We start from the raw sequence: 21,169 nt of genomic DNA on the forward strand, positions 1-21,169 counted from the left end.
CTGACGCTTCACTGGTAAAATATTTTACCAGTGAAAAGGGGCACAGACGAAAGCGTCTGAAATGTATTGTTGGAACGTGAAATGGTGCTTTATGGGCCTTTTGATCATATATATATATATATATATATATATATATATATATATATATATATATATTATATATATGAATATATACTTGTGTTTATTTATATATATATACGTATATGTATATGGCCATACATGTATACATATATGTACGTGTGTGTGTGTGTGTGTGAGAGAGAGAGAGAGAGAGAGCGCGGAAGGCCAAAGAATTTTACGCTTCTCTCATTAAAAAAACCTTAACAACAAAATTTTTTTTCAATTCTCAATTTTGTATAATCTATTTTGTTTCATAATCATCTGTGACTAAAATGTTAACATTTCCAGCTGTCTTTTTAATTACTTTCTCGAGGAAGACATTTACTGGTTCATTTTTAAAGTCGTCTCCATTTGCATGGTTTCTGAAGCCGTCGCAGTCTTCAGGAGCCTTCAGTTACTCCAAGCCCTTCCGAAGGCTCCGTGTGGAATCTCCCGAAGCAAGAAAATTGGCCTCGGAGCCAAAATGAAGATGTGGGGAATTCCTGGAGCTCTAGTGGCATTTCCCAATTCGAAATATTTGATCAGGTGGAGAGAAAGGTAACCATGTTTGCCCTTGGTAAATTTAACTTTGTTGTGAAAAACCTATTGGCTCTGATCCCAACCGGATCAGTAGTACCTTTCATAAATGGAAATGGGATCCGAAACCTCGGATTATTTATTAATAAACAAGCAGTAGCTCTTGTTCTGGGAGCACTTTTTGGCCGAGCACATCAGTGCATTGAAGACCAGAAGGCTCTCCAGATTGGTCAAGATGCTACTGCGCAGAAAAACGACGACGACCTTTACTACGCAACGGAAATGATCTCGCTTTTGAAAGAAGATTGGAAGGATGCAACGTCGGAGAACTTTCTCCTCCTAGATGAACTCGAAGATATGAATTTCAACGAGGCTGCTCTGATGAGAACGAATCAAGATTTACTTGACGAGTTCATGGATGAAAAGCATAACGCTGAAGAGGAAAATAAACTCCTGAAGAAGAAAATAGATGAGTTGGAAGACGCATTTTTCCAGAAGGCCAAGGATGTTGAAAATATGAACGAACAACTAGCACGAAAGGAAAAAGAATGTGAGAACCATCGAGAAAAACTGGAAGAACTCCAGAACCAAGCTGTGGACAATGACTTCTACTGTGGGTACCTTGAAGAGAAGGTCAAGGCCTATGAGGCTGAAAGAAAGAGGCTGTTCCAGGCGACGGCACAACTCGAGGAATTAGAGGAACGAAAACCACCAGTTACCGTGGTATACAATTCTATGGCAAATGAAAAGAATAAGAATGATGCTCTGATTGAAGAAAACAAGGTCAAAGGAAACATTTTCTATAAGCTAGGACGACTAGAAGAAGCAAGTGAATGTTTCCTCAGAGTCTTGGATATGGACGACGATCAAGTGGACTGCAGGCGAAGACTGGGATTATGTCTCTTGTTGCTTGGCAGACATAGCCAAGCTATGACGCAGCTTGAGAAATTAGATGATCAAGAAGATTCGGTTGCAGCCGCCAGAACCTTGCAAAGAATGCAACGTCATGGCTGCCCATACTACATCCTAGGTATTGCAGAGGATGCTAATTTGAAGGAAATAAAGTGGGCCTACAGGAAGCGGACACTCAAGTTTAACCCTGATAACTGCCAAGGGTCTAAAGACGAGCGACAACGCAGAATGGATATCATGCACAAGGTCAACTATGCTAATGATCTCCTATGTGATACTGATGAAAGAAGAAAATACAAGGCAGTCAGGGAATTCATCAAGGACCTGGCAGATAGTGTGTTTGAAGATCCTCAGAAGACAATGAAAGCAAAGAAGAAGAAACCTGGAAGGACAACGAAGAGGAAGAAAACTAAAGGAAACTAGAAAGAAACAAACAGAAGAAACAGCCTGTGATTAACCAAAATTGTGAATGATTTTGTCTTGTCACCAGGTGATGCTGCTGCGTCGTGTTCTAGAGGCCCTGCGATCTTCTTGGTCCATTCAATGAGCTTGATTGCAAGATGGGTGTTTTGCTGCTCCCCCAGGCAGCAAACAACAATGGGAGGTCCCCCCACCTCCTACACACCAATCCTGCAATCAAAACCATCGATGGGCCAAGAAAATCGCAATGCCTCTGGAACACGACGCAGCATCATCACCTGGTGACAAGACTAGAGGACAAGCTCTCAGGATGAGAGCTAACAGCTGTTCGGAGGCTAGAGGACAAGCTCTCAGGATGAGAGCTAACAGCTGTTCGGAGGCTAGAGGACAAGCTCTCAGGATGAGAGCTAACAGCTGTTCGGAGGCTAGAGGACAAGCTCTCAGGATGAGAGCCAACAGCTGTTCGGAGGCTGGAGGATAAGCTCTCAGGATGAGACCTAATAGCTGTTAGGAGGCTGGAAGACAAGCTATCAGGATGAGAGCCAACAGCTGTTCAGAGGGTCACAGGGCACCCCCTCTCCTGCCACATGATACCCTCTGGAATGGGTATCGATACCAAATCACCTATTGGATTATGCTCTGCATGTTAAATCACATTTTTTGCATATACTGCAGTGGCAACCTCTGGCGTGGCATAAAAACCCGTAAGTTCAATGCCTTTTATATATGCAAAATATGGGTTATGCAATGCATAATAGGTTGAATACTTGCATATACTGCAGTGGCAACCTCTGGCGCGGCGTAAAAACCCGTAAGTTCAATGCCTTTTATATATGCAAAGTATGGCTTATGCAATGCATAATGGGTTGAATACTTGCATATACTACTGTGGCAACCTCTGGCGCGGAGTAAAAACCCGTAAGTTCAATGCCTTTCATGTATGCAAAGTATGGCTTATGCAATGCATAATGGGTTGAATACTTGCATATACTACTGTGGCAACCTCTGGCGCGGCGTAAAAACCCGTAAGTTCAATGCCTTTCATGTATGCAAAGTATGGCTTATGCAATGCATAATGGGTTGAATACTTGTGTATACTACTGTGGCAACCTCTGGCGCGGCGTAAAAACCCGTAAGTTCAATGCCTTTCATATATGCAAAGTATGGCTTATGCAATGCATAAATGGGTTGAATAATGCTATACTACTGTGGCAATGTGATTAAACAAAAAGATGCAAAGTATACTACTGTGGCAAACCTCTGGCGCGGCGTAAAAAAAAAACCCGTTAAGTTTCAATGCATTCATGTACTGCAAAAGTATGGCTTAATCGCAATGCATAATGGGCTTTGAATACTTGCATATACTACTGTGGCAACCTCTGGCGCGGCGTAAAAAACCCGCCCGTCAAGTTCAATGCCTCCTTCATGTATGACCTAAGTATGGCTTATGCAATGCATAATGGGTTGAATAACTTGCATATACTACTGTGGCAACCTCTGGCGCGGCGTAAAAACCCGTAAGTTTCAATGCCTTTCATTATGCAAAGTATGGCTTATGCAATGACATAATGGGTGAATACGTGCGTATACTACTGTGGCAACTTGGAATCTGGCGCGTAAAAAACTGTAAAAAACCCTGTAAGTTCAATGCCTTTCATGTATGCAAAGTATGGCTTATGCAATGCATAATGGGTTGAATACTTGCATATACTACTGTGGCAACCTCTGGCGCGGCGTAAAAACCCGTAAGTTCAATGCCTTTCATGTATGCAAAGTATGGCTTATGCAATGCATAATGGGTTGAACACTTGCATATACTACTGTGGCAACCTCTGGCGCGGCGTAAAAACCCGTAAGTTCAATGCCTTTCATGTATGCAAAGTATGGCTTATGCAATGCATAATGGGTTGAATACTTGCATATACTACTGTGGCAACCTCTGGTGCGGCGTAAAAACCCGTAAGTTCAATGCCTTTTATATATGCAAAGTATGGCTTATGCAATGCATAATGGTTGAATACTTGCGTTATACTACTGTGGCAACCTCTGCGCGGCGTAAAAACCCGTAAGTTCAATGCCTTTTATGTATGCAAAGTATGGCTTATGCAATGCATAATGGGTTGAATACTTGCATATACTACTGTGGCAACCTCTGGCGCGGCATAAAAAGCCGTAAGTTCAATGCCTTTCATACATGCAAAGTATGGCTTATGTAATGCATAATGGGTTGAATACTTGCATATACTACTGTGGCAACGTGGCAACCTCTGGCGCAGCGTAAAAACCCGTAAGTTCAATGCCTTTTATGTATGCAAAGTATGGCTTATGCAATGCATAATGGGTTGAATACTTGCATATACTACTGTGGCAACCTCTGGTGCGGCGTAAAAACCCGTAAGTTCAATGCCTTTTATATATGCAAAGTATGGCTTATGCAATACATAATGGGTTGAATACTTGCATATACTACTGTGGCAACCTCTGGCGCGGCGAAAAAACCCATAAGTTCAATGCCTTTTATATGTGCAAAGTATGGCTTATGCAATGCATAATAGGTTGAATACTTGCATACACTACTGTGGCAACCTCTGGCGCGGCGAAAAAACCCATAAGTTCAATGCCTTTTATATGTGCAAAGTATGGCTTATGCAATGCATAATGGGTTGAATACTTGCGTATACTACTGTGGCAACCTCTGGCGCAGCGTAAAAACCCGTAAGTTCAATGCCTTTTATATATGCAAAGTATGGCTTATGCAATGCATAATAGGTTGAATACTTGCATACACTACTGTGGCAACCTCTGGCGCGGAGAAAAAACCCGTAAGTTCAATGCCTTTTATATGTGCAAAGTATGGCTTATGCAATGCATAATGGGTTGAATATTTGCATATACTACCGTGGCAACCTCTGGTGCTGAGAAAAAACCAGTAAGTTCAATGCCTTTTATGTATGCAAAGTATGGCTTATGCAATGCATAATGGGTTGAATACTTGCATATACTACCGTGGCAACCTCTGGCGCGGCGTAAAAACCCGTAAGTTCAATGACTTTTATGTATGCAAAGTATGGCTTATGCAATGCATAATGGGTTGAATACTTACATATACTACTGTGGCAACCTCTAACGTGGCGTAAAAACCCGTAAGTTCAATGCCTTTTATATATGCAAAGTATGGCTTATGCAATGCATAATGGGTTGAATACTTGCATTTATTACCATGGCAACCTCTGGCGCGGCGTAAAAACCCGTAAGTTCAATGCCTTTCATATATGCAAAATATGGCTTATGCAATGCATAATGGGTTGAATACTTGCATTTATTACCATGGCAACCTCTGGCCCGGCATAAAAACCCGTAAGTTCAATGCCTTTTATGTATGCAAAGTATGGCTTATGCAATGCATAATGGGTTGAATACTTGCATATACTACTGTGGCAACCTCTGACGTGGCGTAAAAACCCGTAAGTTCAATGCCTTTTATGTATGCAAAGTATGGCTTATGCAATGCATAATGGGTTGAATACTTGCATATACTACTGTGGCAACCTCTGACGTGGCGTAAAAACCCGTAAGTTCAATGCCTTTCATGTATGCAAAGTATGGCTTATGCAATGCATAATGGGTTGAATACTTGCATATACTACTGTGGCAACCTCTGGCGCGGCGTAAAAACCCGTAAGTTCAATGCCTTTTATGTATGCAAAGTATGGCTTATGCAATGCATAATGGGTTGAATACTTGTATATACTACTGTGGCAACCTCTGGCGCGGCGTAAAAACCCATTAGTTCAATGCCTCTTATATATGCAAAGTATGGCTTATGCAATGCATAATGGGTTGAATACTTGCATATACTACCGTGACAACCTCTGGAGTGGCGTAAAAACCCGTATGTTCAATGCCTCTTATATATGCAAAGTATGGCTTATGCAATGCATAATGGGTTGAATACTTGCATATACTACCTTGGCAACCTCTGGCGCGGCGTAAAAACCTCTGTTGCTACCTTCAGGTGACTAGTCCTAGTTCCGGGCATTGCAAGGCTTAAAATGCAGGGCCATTGTCTGTTATTTAGGCAAAGATAGAACCTTCAGGACCGACACCAGGACCTGTCCTTGCACCTGGGAAACAGACTCGCTATATAAAAAATAAGAAAGTCGGTCGCAAGCAACCAGAACACCCGTAAAATCACCATCTGGTTAAGTAGGGAGACGACAGACCCCAACCACCCCTTCCCCCCTCTACCTCTACCTCTACCTCTACCCACAATACTAACTCCACCTTTTTCACTTCAACCTATTACCTCAAATCTTCGAATCATATCCCAACCGTGAAATTTAAGACTGAATTTGCGAAGTGGGCGTATCATAAAGGAGTTATATCACCCAAATTCATATTTCCACTGACAACTAGTAATCAGTTCGATCCAGTCAAGTATCATTGCATAACAGATATTTATGAGTTTTTTGGGTATATAAATATTATATATATATATATATATATCTATATATATATATATATATATATATACTATATATATATATATATATATATATATATATATATATATATAAAGAAGCACCCGAGCATGACCAATAGGCCTAGTGCTCGATTCTTAAAACAGACCTCTGGTTATTCCTGATAGATAAAAACGTCCTGAGAGAGAGAGAGAGAGAGAGAGAGAGAGAGAGAGAGAGAGAGAGCATAACAGGGGATACTCGAATTAAAATAATGCTCGCCAAGCATATTCACACTCCGGATCGTATGGACACGAATAGTCTCACTTATGCACTGAAAAAAAAAAAAAAAAAAAAAAAGTGGAAACCTACGAAAATACTTGTTTGGTGCGACCCTGAACGCAATTCCGCATGCAAAAAATTTGCACAATCGAGAAATTCCATGAAATTATTAACTAACAAGCTGGAAAATATATTTCCTTGATTCCTGAAATAGGCCTAACCATGTAACCAACGCTAAACGCGCACATAACTTAGATATAGTTTTTTTTTTTTTTTTTTTTTTTTTTTTTTTTTTTACACCAACTTGTCTTATTTATATTTCATTTAATCAGATGCTAAACTTCTCTGTGCTTTATCAAAAGAAATCATTATAACTTTCGATATAACGCTATAAAAGTAGAAAGTTAATTTACAAATATTAGGCCAATGCTTATGCACACGGTTCCTGCTGCCACTCTATGGTGAACACTTCATATCACACTTTGGAAGCCGCAGATGTTTCTTTGGGGAAATTCTTTTTTTTTTTTCTATTAATAAACAATTACTGAACTAACATTGATCATTCACTGGGGAAATACTTTGTGCGCTTATACAGTTAATCACTGATACGTATTATCAGATAAATAGGATGACAATAATTGGAATAAAATATACTAACTGGCAACCCCATGATTTTCTATAGAAGTACAATCAATTCTGAGATTTGTCGTTTCACTTCTGGAACTTACTGTACAATAAGTTCCAGAAGTGAAGCGACAAATTTAAGAGGATTTCTTTCGAAATTCAATAACTGGCAACTACAACTCGTAGCTGAAAAATAAAGCTAACATATGATGTGCAAATATCAAATCTATGATATTTATAACAATCATAAGAAAAAATTACAGTAATAGTAATTATTTTAAAGTATAGTTATCACTTCAAACTATAGAAACAAAAAAATGTTAAATTCTCGTTCAACACAGGATTACCAACATTACCAATGTATATTTCGAGCAATGTGGAAACAAATATTTAATAAGTGTATTATCAATTATTTTAGCTAAAATGCATAAAACCATGCAATTCAATAGAGAAGTTGGGGGTGGTTGGTAGTTCTGATCTTAGCTTCTAGGACCGAGCATAAAACAACCTTCAGGTGACTAGGCCTAGTTCCGGGCATTGTAAAGCTTACAATGCATGGCAACTGTCTGTTATTTAGGCAAAGATAGAATCTTCAGGACCGACACTAGGACCTTCCTTGCACCTGGGAAACAGACCGCTAATATTATATATAATATAAACATATATATACTATATAATATATATATATAGATATTATAATATAATATATATATAAAAGACGGTAGCAAGCAACCAGAACACCCGTATAATCACCACCTGGTAAAATAGGGAGACGACAGACCCCAACCACCCCTCCCCCCTACCTCTACCTCTACCTTTACCCACAATACTAACTCCACCTTTTTTACTTCAACCTTTTACCTCAAATCTTCGAATTATATCCCAACCGTGAAATTTAAGACAATTTGCTAAGTGGGCGTATCATAAGGGAGTGATATCACCCAAATTCATATTTCCACTGACAACCAGTAATCGGTTCGATCCAGTCAAGTACTATTATATAACAGAAATTTATGAGTTTTTGGGGAGATATATATATTATATAATATATATATATATATCTATATATATATATATATATATATATATATATATTAAGATATAATAGGAATACGTAAAGGAACTTTATTGCTTTTTTAATTGAAGTAAAATTGCAGAAAAGGTTGAAAAATTGATATTTGCATACAAATAAAAGTGTGTACACTAGACAACAGATGACAGTAGCGCTTGGCGTAGGCGGTAGTCGCCAAGGATAATGTACCGAAAAATGATATTTGGTCCATGGATGTCTAGCGTGAGTCTGGTATATAAAGGCCCAAAACGATGATTTTCGTTGGAGCTGAAACAAACAAGTGATTATAATAGTGTATCAAGTTTTGAGGAATATATGGTAATGTATTGTTTATCCATTTGGACGTTTTCTTGTGTGATGTAACGTTGGTTGCCACTAACTTTTTGATGTTACAGTGAATTATATGTTGTGTTGATGTAAAGCTTTGTGACTTGGGTATTATACTGTAAAATGCAGTGATTAGTGATGAGTAGTCTTGATGAAGTGCTGTGTGGCGAGTCTTTGCTTTTGTGCAATGCGTCCGTAATTTGTTTAATGTTCTGTTTGTGACTTTAATTTCCTTACTAATTGTTATTAAAGTACATTTTAAGTTATAGTGGGTTGTCACTGTTTCCTGATATATTCTCCTCGTAAATCCTTACCATAGAGAGAGATTTTTTTTTTATGTTACAATATATATAAAGAAGCACCCGAGCATGACCAATAGGCCTAGTGCTCGATTCTTAAAACAGACCTCTGGTTATTCCTGATAGCTAAAAACGCCCTGAGAGAGAGAGAGAGAGAGAGAGAGAGAGAGAGAGAGAGAGAGAGAGAGAGAGAGAGAGAGCATAACAGGAGATACTCGAATTAAAATAATTGCTCGCCAAGCATATTCACACTCCGGATCGTATGAACAAGAATAGTCTCACTTATGCAGCGAAAAAAAAAAATGGAAACCTACGAAAATAATTGTTTGATACGACCCTGAACGCAATTCCGCATGCAAAACTCTGCACAATTGAGAAATTCGATGAAATTATTAACTAACAAGCTGGAAAATATATTTCCTTGATTCTTGAAATAAGCCTAACCATGTAACCAATGCTAACGCGCACATAACTTGGATTTTTTTTTTTTTACACCAACTTGTCTTATTTATATTTCATTTAATCAGATGCTAAACTTCTCTGTGCTTTATCAAAAGAAATCATAATCACTTTCGATATAACGCTATAAAAGTAGAAAGTTTATTTACAAAAATTAGGCCAACGCTTATGCACTCGGTTCCTGCTGCCACTCTATGGTGAACAACCGATATCACACTTTGAGAGCCGCAGATGTTTCTTAGGGGATTTTTTTTTTTAAATAGACAATTATTGAACTAACTGATCATTCACTGGGGAAATACTTTCTGCTCTTATACAGTTAATCACTGATACGTATTATCAGATAAATAGGATGACAATAATTGTAATAAAATATACTAACTGGCAACTCCACAAGTTTCTAAAGAAGTCCAATCAATTCTGAGATTTGTTGCTTCACTTCTGGAACTTACTGTACAAGGACAGTCAGATAAGATAAATATAACGTAAACCCCCATCCCCCTTCTTGTTTTGAGTCGGTATCAGGAACGAAGAAACACTACGAAAAGAAAATAATGATGGTAGACACAGAAAGACCCCAAAGGAAATATTCATGCAAATCATGTTACTATACTTGAGAAACTGTCGCTCGCTGTTTAAGCTCTCGCGCGAGTGCTTGGTGAGGTATTTTGTTAACGTTTTTACATCTGGAATTGCCATCGTACAGTAAGCATCAAAAGTGATGCTACAAATTTCAAAATTTATCTTACTTCTTTAGAAACTCTGGTGGGGTTGCCAGTTAGCATTTTTATTCCAATTATTTTCATCCTCATTATCTGATAATAAGTATCAGTGATTAACTGTAGAACCACAGAAGGTATTTCCCCAGTGAATGGTCAATGTTAGTTCAATAATTGCTTATTAAAGAAAGAAAAAGAAAAAAAAATTTCCCTGTAGAAACATCTACGGCTCTCAATGTGTGATATCGAGTGTTCACCATAGAGTGGCAGCAGGAACCGAGTGCTATATAAGCATTGGCCTAATGTGATTTGTAAATTAACTTTCTACTTTTATAGCGTTATATTGAAAGTTATTATTTCTTTTGATAAAGCACAACGAAGCTTAGCATCTGATTAAATGAAATATAAATAAGAGACACAAGTTGGTGGAAAAAAAAAAAAAACGAAATCCAAGTTATATATGTGCGCTTAGGCCTATTTCAGAGATCAAGTAAATATATTTTCCAGCTTGTTATTTAATAATTTCATCGAATTTCTCAATTGTGCAAATTTTTGTATGTGGAATTGCGTTCAGGGTCGCATCAAACAAGTATTTTCGTAGGTTTCCACTTTTTTTTTTTTTTTTTTTTTTTTTAATGCATAAGGGAGACTATTCTTGTTCATTCGATCCGGAGTGTGAATATGGTCGGCCGCCGGCGAGCATTATTTTAATTCGAGTATCTCTCTCTCTCTCTCTCTCTCTCTCTCTCTCTCTCTCTCTCGTCTCGTCTCTCTCTCTCTCTTTCAGGACTTTTTTTTTTTTTTTATCTAGTTAGGAATTACCAGAGGCCTGTTTTAAGAATCAAGCACTAAGCCTATTTGTCATGCTCGGGTGCTTCTATATATATATATATATATATATATATATATAATATATATATATATATATATATATATATATATATATATATATATATATTATATATTATATTATATATATATATATATATATATATATATATATATTATATATATATATATATATATATATATATATATATATATATATATATATATACACAAAGAAGCACCCGAGCATGACAAATAGGCTTAGTGCTCGATTCTTAAACAGGCCTCTGGTAATTCCTAACTAGATAAAAAAAAAAAAAGTGCCTGAAAGAGAGAGAGAGAGAGAGAGATAGATACTCGAATTAAAATAATGCTCGCCGGCGGCCGACCATATATATATATATATATATATATATAGATATATATATATATATATATATATATATATATAATATGCGTGTGTGTAATATATAAATTCCCAAAAAACTCATGAATTTCTGTTATACAATAATGCTTGACTGGATCGAACTAATTACTGGTTGCATGTGGAAATATGAATTTGGGTGATATCACGCCCTTATGATACTCCCACTGACGCAAATTCATTCGTATATTTCACGGCTGGTATATGATTGGAAGATTTAAGATAAAAGGCTGAAGTTCAAGGTGGAGTTAGGATTGTGTATAGAGGTAGAGGTAGAGGGGGAGGAGGGTTGGATGGGGTCTGTCGTCTCAGACCTAACCAGGTGGTGATTTTACGGGTGTTCTGGTTGCTTGCGACCGTCTTTCTTATTTAGTTTTTATATAGCGAGTCTGTTTCCCAAGTGCAAGGACAGGAGGTCCTGGTATCGGTCCTGAAGGTTCTATCTTTGCCTAAATGACAGACAATGGGCCCTGCATTGTAAGCCTTGCTATGCCCGGAACTAGGCCTAGTCACCTGAAGTAGCAGCAGCAAGAGCCTTTCTCGAAGATGATATTTTAGGCTCGGTTTCACATGCTCTCTTTTTCTCTCTTTTTTGCTCTTTCTCTCTTTTGCTCTCTTTTTCCCCTATTTTGCTCTTTTTATCTCCTTAAAAAATCTTGGTTTTTTATTTTGCTCTCTTCTCTTCCTGTAGAATTCTTTTGCACTTATTTCTGCCCTCATTCTCCTTTTGTTTGGATGTAAGAGGTTGCATAACTACTGTTCCGAAGTGTCAGAAATCACTGTCCGGTGGCTGCGTCTACGGCTAATGCTGGGGGTCCTGGGGTCAAGGTTACCCCCACACACCCTAGTAGGACACGGCTGGTGATTCCCTTGTTGGGTAGATAATGTTACATTTGTGTTTGGGTCGAAACCAAAGCCAAAGCTGAAGAAAAGTCCGAACGGTCGGGTCCTGGAAGCTAAAATCAGAACTACCAACCACACCCAGCTTCTCTGTTGAATCTAGGTGTATTCATGGTTGATTATGTTTAATGTTATGGAGATTTTCCCTTTATATTCTATTGATACTTGCATAGTTTTATGCATCTTCGTTAAAAAATTGATGATACACTATGATATTAAATATTTGTTTTAACAATGCTGAAAATATATAGAGGTAATGTTGGTAATCTTGTGTTGAATGAAAATTTCAAATTGTTTCGTTTCGATAGTTTGAAGTGATTACAATACTTTGAAAAACTTACTATTACTGTAATTTTTTCTTATGATTGTTATAGATATCATAGATTTGATATTTGTGTATCATATGCTAGCTTTATTTTGCTTGATAGAGCTTTCAGTGTAGAAAAAATAAGTTTTAGAGCTACGTGTAGTTGTTGCCAGTTAGTGAATTTTGAACTCTGAAATTTGTAGCATCAGTTATGACACTTACTGTACACACGCTCAAACAATTGGTGGCAGAGTTACATAAGTTTTTGTTCACCTGCCTGGCGCACGATTCATGCCTTATTAATCTATTTTTCTTTTATAAGATGGAAGAAATGTAATGACGTTAAAAACAGTCATTGATATCTTTAGAACATCGTGTTATCTTATTGTGTAAAACTATTTTCCATATAGCAAAATTGACGCGAACGAAACAAAGTAATAAAAAATTTCATATCACAACCACTGATATACATTACCAGATAGGAGACACCTATCACTAGTAGTATCACATAAACATAGTCCTTACATTATCATTTCAATATTAAGTTGAAGGTAGTTGAAAGATTCAATTAGTTAAATTTTACAGAAAATATTGGAAACTCACAAAATGCTATCAAATTAAAAAAAAAAAAAGGGGGGGGGGGAAATGACAACCTAACAGTTTGAACCATGCAACCTCACTCTATTGCTTTTAATGTCGTTATGTGTACGGGAATCTAATCTCAATGTGTCATTTATCAGTCTAAGAAATATCCTTCGCTAAGCGAGAGACAATTATTGCACTGCATTCGGTGCAAGTTCCTGTTGGGGAGATATAAAAAAAGCTTAATACATAGATGAATCAAATTGTTTAGAGAACGGCAAAGTTTAGAACATGGGCCTAGAGGTAGAACTCCTCGAATCACAGCAAGACAGCAAAGAAATACAGTAGTGTAAATGTTGCTGAGCAACATTCATTTGTGAATTTTGAATTCTAATTATCATTAATGCATTGAATAAGTACTCAATTCTAATGTAATTTATTTCAAGTATAGCACCTTTGAAAGGAAATATTATTTATTGTTAAGTAAATAATCTGGCACCTGCATATGGCAATATTTCCATAACGAACAATGAATTAAGAAACTATGCCAATTCTTAGTGGGTTGACTGTACAATGCTAGTTACTGGGGGCGTTTTCCTTCATGTATGCTATTCAGTGTTGGGTGAAGCATCCTTGATGAAAATGAGCAGAAAATAGAAGGGGGTAGCATTAGCCGACTTAGAAATCTTTTATAGGGGGCCATTTAGGATTGTCTCATATATATATATATATATATATATATATATATATATATATATATATATATATATATATATATATATATATATCTAATAAAAGGAGCCCATAAAAACACCAAAATGTAGAGAGAAAAGTACTATATTTCAGAGACTGCTGTCTCTCTCTTCAGGTATATGAATGAGAAAAGTTTACAGAAAAGGTGGTATTTATACCAAGAGATTCGTCCACAAGTAAGCCAATTTAGGTCACCCCCGCTGATAATCTTCCTTTAATCTTCTTAAGCGTTGGTTGAATGAACACTGCGTCGACGATGTCTGATGTCCAATTCCCTTTTGAGATGTTCATTACCTGCTTCTCTTTTATTAAGGCCGATTCCATCATTTGACTCTTGTACCGGCAGTTGCTGCTATAAATTACACGTGACATATTCCAGTTTATTCTATGGTTATGTTCATTTATATGGTTGAAAATAGCCGAGTTCTGTTGTCCATACCTAACTGACCGTTTGTGTTGTATTAATCTCTGGGGAAGTGATTTACCTGTAAATCCGATGTAAGATTGGTCACAGTCCTGGCATGGGATCTCATATACCCCAGAGTCTTTGGGCGATGTCTTTTGTTGGACGTTAATCAGGGATTTGGCTAAGGTATTTGGGTAGGTAAATGCAAAAGGGTTGGATTTCCCAAGGGTGTGAGTTACTCTCTTAATCGTCTCCAGGTGGGGAATTTTTATTTTATTGTTGGGTGTGTCTCTGGTCTTGTCTTTAGGGGGTCGGTAGAAAATTACGTTTGCTTTTTGAATTGCTTTCTCAATTATATGGTCAGGATACTTTAAAGATGAAAGTTGCTTGCGAATTAGTTCAAATTCTTTTTCCAGGAAATCTGGGGAACAAATTCGTAAGGCTCTTAAGAATAGGTTGCTAGCTACACCTATCTTGATAGTATTGTCATGATAGCTAAAGTAGTGAATATATGAAAGTGAGAACGTTGGTTTTCTGTATATGGTAAATTTGTATTCTGTCGTGTGTCTGATTATTAAAACATCAAGAAAAGGAATTTTGTTGTCTGTTTCCCATTCAACTTTAAATTTGATGCTGGGCACTAATGCGTTTAATTTTGAGAGGAATTCATTAAAATTACCCCACTTATTATCCCAAAATGTTAGTATGTCATCCACGTATCTCATCCACAGCATGTTTTTGGGTTTTATTGCATTTATTACTGTAGTTTCAAAGTATTCCATGTACAGATTGGCTAAAATAGGACTTAAAGGACTACCCATACTACACCCGAATTTTTGCTTGTAGAATGATTCCCCGAATGAAAATACGTTATTAGATGCACATAATTCAACTAACTTTATTATTTTGTCAAGTGCCAAAGGGAAATGATCTGAATAGGGGGATAATTTTTCCCTTAAAAACTGAAGAACGTCCTGTACTGGTACTTTTGTGAATAGGGAGTCTACGTCAAGGCTTAAAAGTTTTATGTTGTGAAGTGGTATATGTGCTTCTCTGAATTTGTGACAAAAGTCTTCCGAATGTTTGATGTGACTGGGAGAAAAAGTGCCTAAAAAAGGAGAAAAAGGAGGCCAGCTAACATTTAGAAATTTTGTAATTGAAAGCTCCGGCGCATGAAACGATGGGTCTGAATGGAAGATTGTCTTTGTGAGTTTTGGGAAGACCATAAAAGTAGGGTAATTTAGGATTAATTACTTTAAATTTCTCTAATAGTTCAATACTCTTTTTGTCTTGGCCAATTAATCTTACTTTCCGAAAAAATTCTGTGGGAACGTTCTGGAGGGGATTTTTCGTCAGTTTTTCGTAAGTATTTGTGTCGCTAAGGAGCTGGTTGATTTTGTCGAGGTAGAAGTCTTTGTCCATTATTATAATTTTGCCGTCTTTGTCGGATCTACTTATTATAACATCTAACTTTTTTAGCGAGTGGATGGCTATCATGAATCTGCGGGGAACAGGATATTTCTTATGAAGGTCAGTTAAAGCATTTAGTAACACTCCTTTTAAACATATCTCTTCACGGCTGTAGTTTTTGTCAGATATGAATTTATCAAAAGCCACTATGAAGTCTAGGTTGTTTTTGCGGTCTGGCATAAGGGCAAAGGATAAGCCTAAATTTAAAACTAAATGTTGATTTACAGTAAGGGGGGTGTTGGATAAGTTTAAAACTTTGTCTTGTTGTTCAAGATTATTCCATGCGCTATTATCTATTAGGTTATTTAACTTGTGTAAAAGTCTGTTGGAATGAGTCACGCTATTATAGGCAGCAATGTCGGAACAGAATGAAATCAGATACCTGTATACGTGGTCCGTAGTGAGGAGGCGAAGATTAGATTGAGTTCCATATATCACTCTGCGTAGCACGAAGATGTCGTTTCTCGTATTGGTGATTCTTTCTTCCAGGAAAATCTTGTGTGATAGAGGGAAGGGGTTTGATTGCAGAGTCCATCTTCCGAATCCGTACATTTTTGGAAGTACTTGTTCTTTGAGGCATTCTTCCAAAAAGTGTTTTTGGTTTTTCAGCCGGTGTAGTCTGTTCAGTTCTTTTTCAAACTTGCGGAAAACTGGCTTGACTTCTGGAAGTGAGTGAAGAATCGTGGAAAGGCGGTTGAATTCCATAATGGGCTGACAATGACTGGTAAAAATGTTCTGTAACAACAGAATTCCATCTAATAAAAGGAGCCCATAAAAACACCAAAATGTAGAGAGAAAAGTCTCTGAAATATAGTACTTTTCTCTCTACATTTTGGTGTTTTTATGGGCTCCTTTTATTAGATGGAATTCTGTTGTTACAGAACATTTTTACCAGTCATATATATATATTATATATATATATATATATATATATATTATATATATATATATATAATATATATATATATATATATATATATAGTGCGTGTGTGTATGTAACATGTAAACACATATGGTACATATAAATATCAATATTTATATATATGCACACACATATAGGTAGATATATACACACAGTATTAGTAAATATTGTTGTTGTTGATATAATCATTAGCTAGGCATATTTTTGCCATTAGCAATGATTTATTGAATAAAGACAATGCTCTTGTACTCATATCCATGGCGGGGTCACGTGACCAGGTGCTCCCCCACTTAAATTAGCCACTGGGGCTTGCACGGCACCTACTATTAGATTTTTAAATAGGCTCGGGTTGCATGACACTGTTCGATTCTTTAATATTTCTCTAAATACAGTTTGCTTTCTTCAACAGCAGTTCTCAAATACAGTTTGCTTTCTTCAACAGCAGTTCTTAAATACAGTTTGCTTTCTTCAACAGCAGTTCTCAAATACAGTTTATTTCTTCAACAGCAGTTCTTAAATACAGTTTGCTTTCTTTAACAGCAGTTCTTAAATACAGTTTGCTTTCTTCAACAGCAGTTCTTAAATACAGTTTGCTTTCTTCAACAGCAGTTCTTAAATGCAGTTTGCTTTCTTTAACAGCAGTTCTTAAATACAGTTTATTTCTTCAACAGCAGTTCTTAAATACAGTTTGCTTTCTTTAACAGCAGTTCTTAAATTCAGTTTGATCTTCAAACAGCAGTTTCCGAAATACAGTTGCTTTCGTGTTCAACAGCAGTCTCAAAATTTTAAAACAGTGTTTGCTTTCTTCAACAGCAGTTCTTAAAATACAAGTTTTGCTTTCTTTAAACAGCAGTTCTTAAATACAGTTTGCTTTCTTTTAACAGCATTCAAACAAATACAGTTGCTTCTTAAAACAGCCAGTTCTAAAACAGTTTGGCTTTCTTCAACAGCAGTTCTTCAAATACAGTTGCTTTCTTTCAACAGCAGTTCTCAAATACAGGTTTGCCTTTCTTTCAAAACAGCAGTTCTCAAATACAGTTGGCCTTCTTTAACGCAAGTTCTCAAATACAGTTTGATTTCTTCAACACAGTTCTCAAATACGTTTGCTTTCTTACAACAGCAGTTCTTTCAAATAACAGTTTGCTTTCTTTAACAAGCAGGTTCTAATACAGATAGTTCTTTAACAGCGTTCTCAAATACAGTTTGCTTTCTTTAACAGCGTCTTAAATACAGTTGCTTCTTCAAACAGCAGTTTCGCAAATTACCAGTTTGCTTTCTTTAACAGCAGTTCTCAAATACATTTAAAATATCTTCAAAGCAGTTCTAAATTTACAGTTTGTTTCTTTAACAGCAGTTTCTCAAATCCAAAGTTTGCTGTTTCTTTAACCAGCAGTTTCTCAAATACAGTTTAGCTTTCTTTAACAGCAGTTCTTTTCAAAGCCAGTTTGCTTTCTTCAACAAGCAAGTTCTCAAATACGTTTGCCTTTCTTTAACAGAAGCTCTTAAATACAGCTTGCTTCTTTAACAGCAGTCTCAAATACAGTATTTCCTTCAACAGCAGTTCTTCAAATACAGTTTGCTTTCTTTAAACAGGCAGTTTCTCAAAACAAGTTTGCTTCTTCAACAGCAGTTTCCAAATACAGTGCTTTCTTAACAGCAGTTTCTTCAAATACAGTTTGCTTTCTTAAACAGCCAGTTCTCAAATACAGTTGCTTTCTTCTTTAAACAGCAGAGTTCTCAAATAACAGTTTGTTTATTTCTTTACAGCAAGTTCAAATGCAGTTTGCCTTCTTTAACAGCAGTTTCGCAAATACAGTTTGCTTTTCAACAGCCAGTATTCAAATACAAAGTTTGGCTTTCTACAGCAGTTCTCAAATACAGTTGCTTTCCTTCAACTAGCAGTTCTTCAAATACAGGGTTTGCTTTCTTTAAACAGAGTTCTTCAAATACCAGTAATTTCTCACAGCAGTTATTAAATTTACAGTTTGCTTCTTTAAACAGCAGTTCTTAAATACAGGTTTGCTTTCTTTAAAGCAGTTCTCAAATAACAGTTATCTCCAACTAGCAGTTCTTAAATTACAGTTTGCTTTCCGTTCAACCAGCAGTTCTTCAAATTACAGTTTGCTTTCTTCAACAGCAGTTCTCAAATACAGTTTGCTTCTCAACAGCAGTTTTCCAAAATTACAAGTTGCTTTTCTTTAACCGCAGTTTCTTCAAATACAGTTTGCTTTCTTCAACAGCAGTTCCACAAATACAGTTTGCTTTCTTTAACAGCAGGTTCTCAAAATACAGTTATTTAGCATTTTTTACAGCAGTTCTCAAATACAGGTTTGCTTTCTTTCAACAGGCAGTTCTCAAATACAGTTTGCGTTTCTTTAACAGCAGTTGCCAAATACAGTTTAAATTTCTTCAACAGCGTTCTTAATTTTACAGTTCGCTTTCTTCAAACAAAGCAGCCTCAAATTACAGTTTGCTTCTTTAACAAAGCAGTTCTTAATTTACAGTTGCTTTCTTAACAGCAGTTCTCCAAATACAGTTTATTTCTCAACAGCCCCCAGTCTTAAATACAGTTTGCTTTCTTTAAACAAGCAGTTTCAAATAGTTGCTTTCGTTCAAAGCAGTTCAACAAATACAAGTTTGCTTTCCTTTCTTTAACAGCAGTTATCAAATACAAGTCTTGCATTCCTTCAAAACAGCAGTTCTTCAAATTAACAGTTTGCTCGTCTTGCAACAGCAGTTCTTCAAAATACAGTTTGCTTTGGCTTTCAACAGCAGTTCTCAAATACAAAGTTTGCTTTCTTTAACAGCAGTTCGCAAATAAACAGTTTGCTTAGTTCGACAGCAGTTCAAATACAGTTTGCTTTCTTAACAGCAGTTCTTCAAATTACAAAGTTTGCCTTCTTTAACAGCAGTCCAAATTACAGGTTGCTTTTCTTCAACAGCAGTCTCAAATTACAGTATTTCCAACAGCAAAGTCTTAAATACAGTGTTTGCTTCTTTAAAACAGCAGTTCTTCAAATACAGTTATTTATCTTAACAGCATTTCGTTAAAATACAGGTTGCTTTTGCTTTTTAACAGCAGTTCTCAAATACATTTTGCTGTTCTTTAAACAGAGTTTTCTCAATTCGTTTTATTTTTCTTTCAACAGGCAGTTTCTTCAAAATACAGTTTTCTTTCCTTAACAGCAGTTTCTCAAATACAGTTTGCTTTCTTTAACACAGTTCCTTAAATTAACAGTTTGCTTTCTTTAACAGCAAAGTTCTCAAATACAGTTTATTTCTTCAACAGCAGTTCTTAAATACGTTTGCTTTCTTTAACGCAGTTCTCAAATACAGTTTGCTTTCTTCTTAACAGCAGTTTCTCAAATACAGTTTTAGCTTTCTTTAACAGTCAGTTCTTCAAATACAGTTTGCTTTCTTTCAACAGCAGCTTCTTCAAATACAGTTTTGCTTTCTTAACGCAGTTTCTTAAATTACATTTGCTTTCTTTAACAGCAGATCTCAAATACAGTTATTTTCGTTCAACAAAGCAGTTCTTAAATACAGTTTTGGCTTTCTTTAACAGCAGTTGCTTCAAATACAGTTTTGCTTTTCTTCAACAGGCCAGATTTCTTCAAGAAATACAGTTTTTTGCTTTCTTTAACAGCAGTTCCTTCAAATACAGTTTTTGCTTTCTTCCAACAGCCAGTTCTTCAAATAGCAGTTCTTCTTTGCTTTCTTCAAACATGCAGTTTCTTCAAATACAGTTTGCTTTCTTTCACAGCAGTTCTCAAATACAGTTTGCTTTTTCATTTAACAGCAGTTCTTCAAATTAAAACAGTTTGCTTTCTTCTAACAGCAGTTCTCAAAATACAGTTTGCTTTCTTTAACAGCAGTTTCTCAAAATACAGTTTTAGATTTCTTTCAACAGCAAGCTTCTTCAAATACAGTTTGCTTTCTTTCAACAGCAGTTCTTCAAATACAGTATTTTCTTTTTCAACAGCAGTTCTTAAATACAGTTGGCTTCTTTAACAAGCAGTTTCTTAAATACAGTTGCTCTTTAAACAGCAGTCCAAATACAGTTTATTTCTTCAACAGCAGTTCTTGCAATACAGTTTGCTTTCTTCCAAACGCAGCAGTTCTTTCCAACAAACAGTTTGCTTTCTTTCAACAAGCAGTTTCTTTCAAAATACCAGTTTGCTTTCTTCAACAGCAGCCTTCTCAAATACAGTTTTGATTTCATTCAAACAGCAAGTTCATTAAAAATACAGTTTTGCTTCTTTAACCAGGCATTCTCAAATACAGTTTGCTTTCTTAAATACAAGTTTTGCTATTTCTTCAACCCAGCAGTTCTTTCATAAAATACAGTTTTGGCTTTCTTCAACAGC

At 36.3% G+C, this 21,169-nt stretch overlaps 1 protein-coding gene across 1 annotated transcript; it reads left to right on the plus strand.

Annotated features, from left to right (window-relative positions):
• The first annotated feature begins 663 nt into the window (after positions 1-663).
• Positions 664-1,971, plus strand: LOC135211786 (dnaJ homolog subfamily C member 3-like). Its single transcript, XM_064245001.1, has one exon. The coding sequence runs from the start codon at positions 664-666 to the stop codon at positions 1,969-1,971; it is 1,308 nt and encodes a 435-aa protein (XP_064101071.1).
• The last annotated feature ends 19,198 nt before the right edge of the window (positions 1,972-21,169 follow it).

The sequence above is a fragment of the Macrobrachium nipponense genome, chromosome 19, assembly GCF_015104395.2.
Source record: "Macrobrachium nipponense isolate FS-2020 chromosome 19, ASM1510439v2, whole genome shotgun sequence".
Classification (NCBI taxonomy): Eukaryota; Metazoa; Arthropoda; class Malacostraca; order Decapoda; family Palaemonidae; genus Macrobrachium; species Macrobrachium nipponense.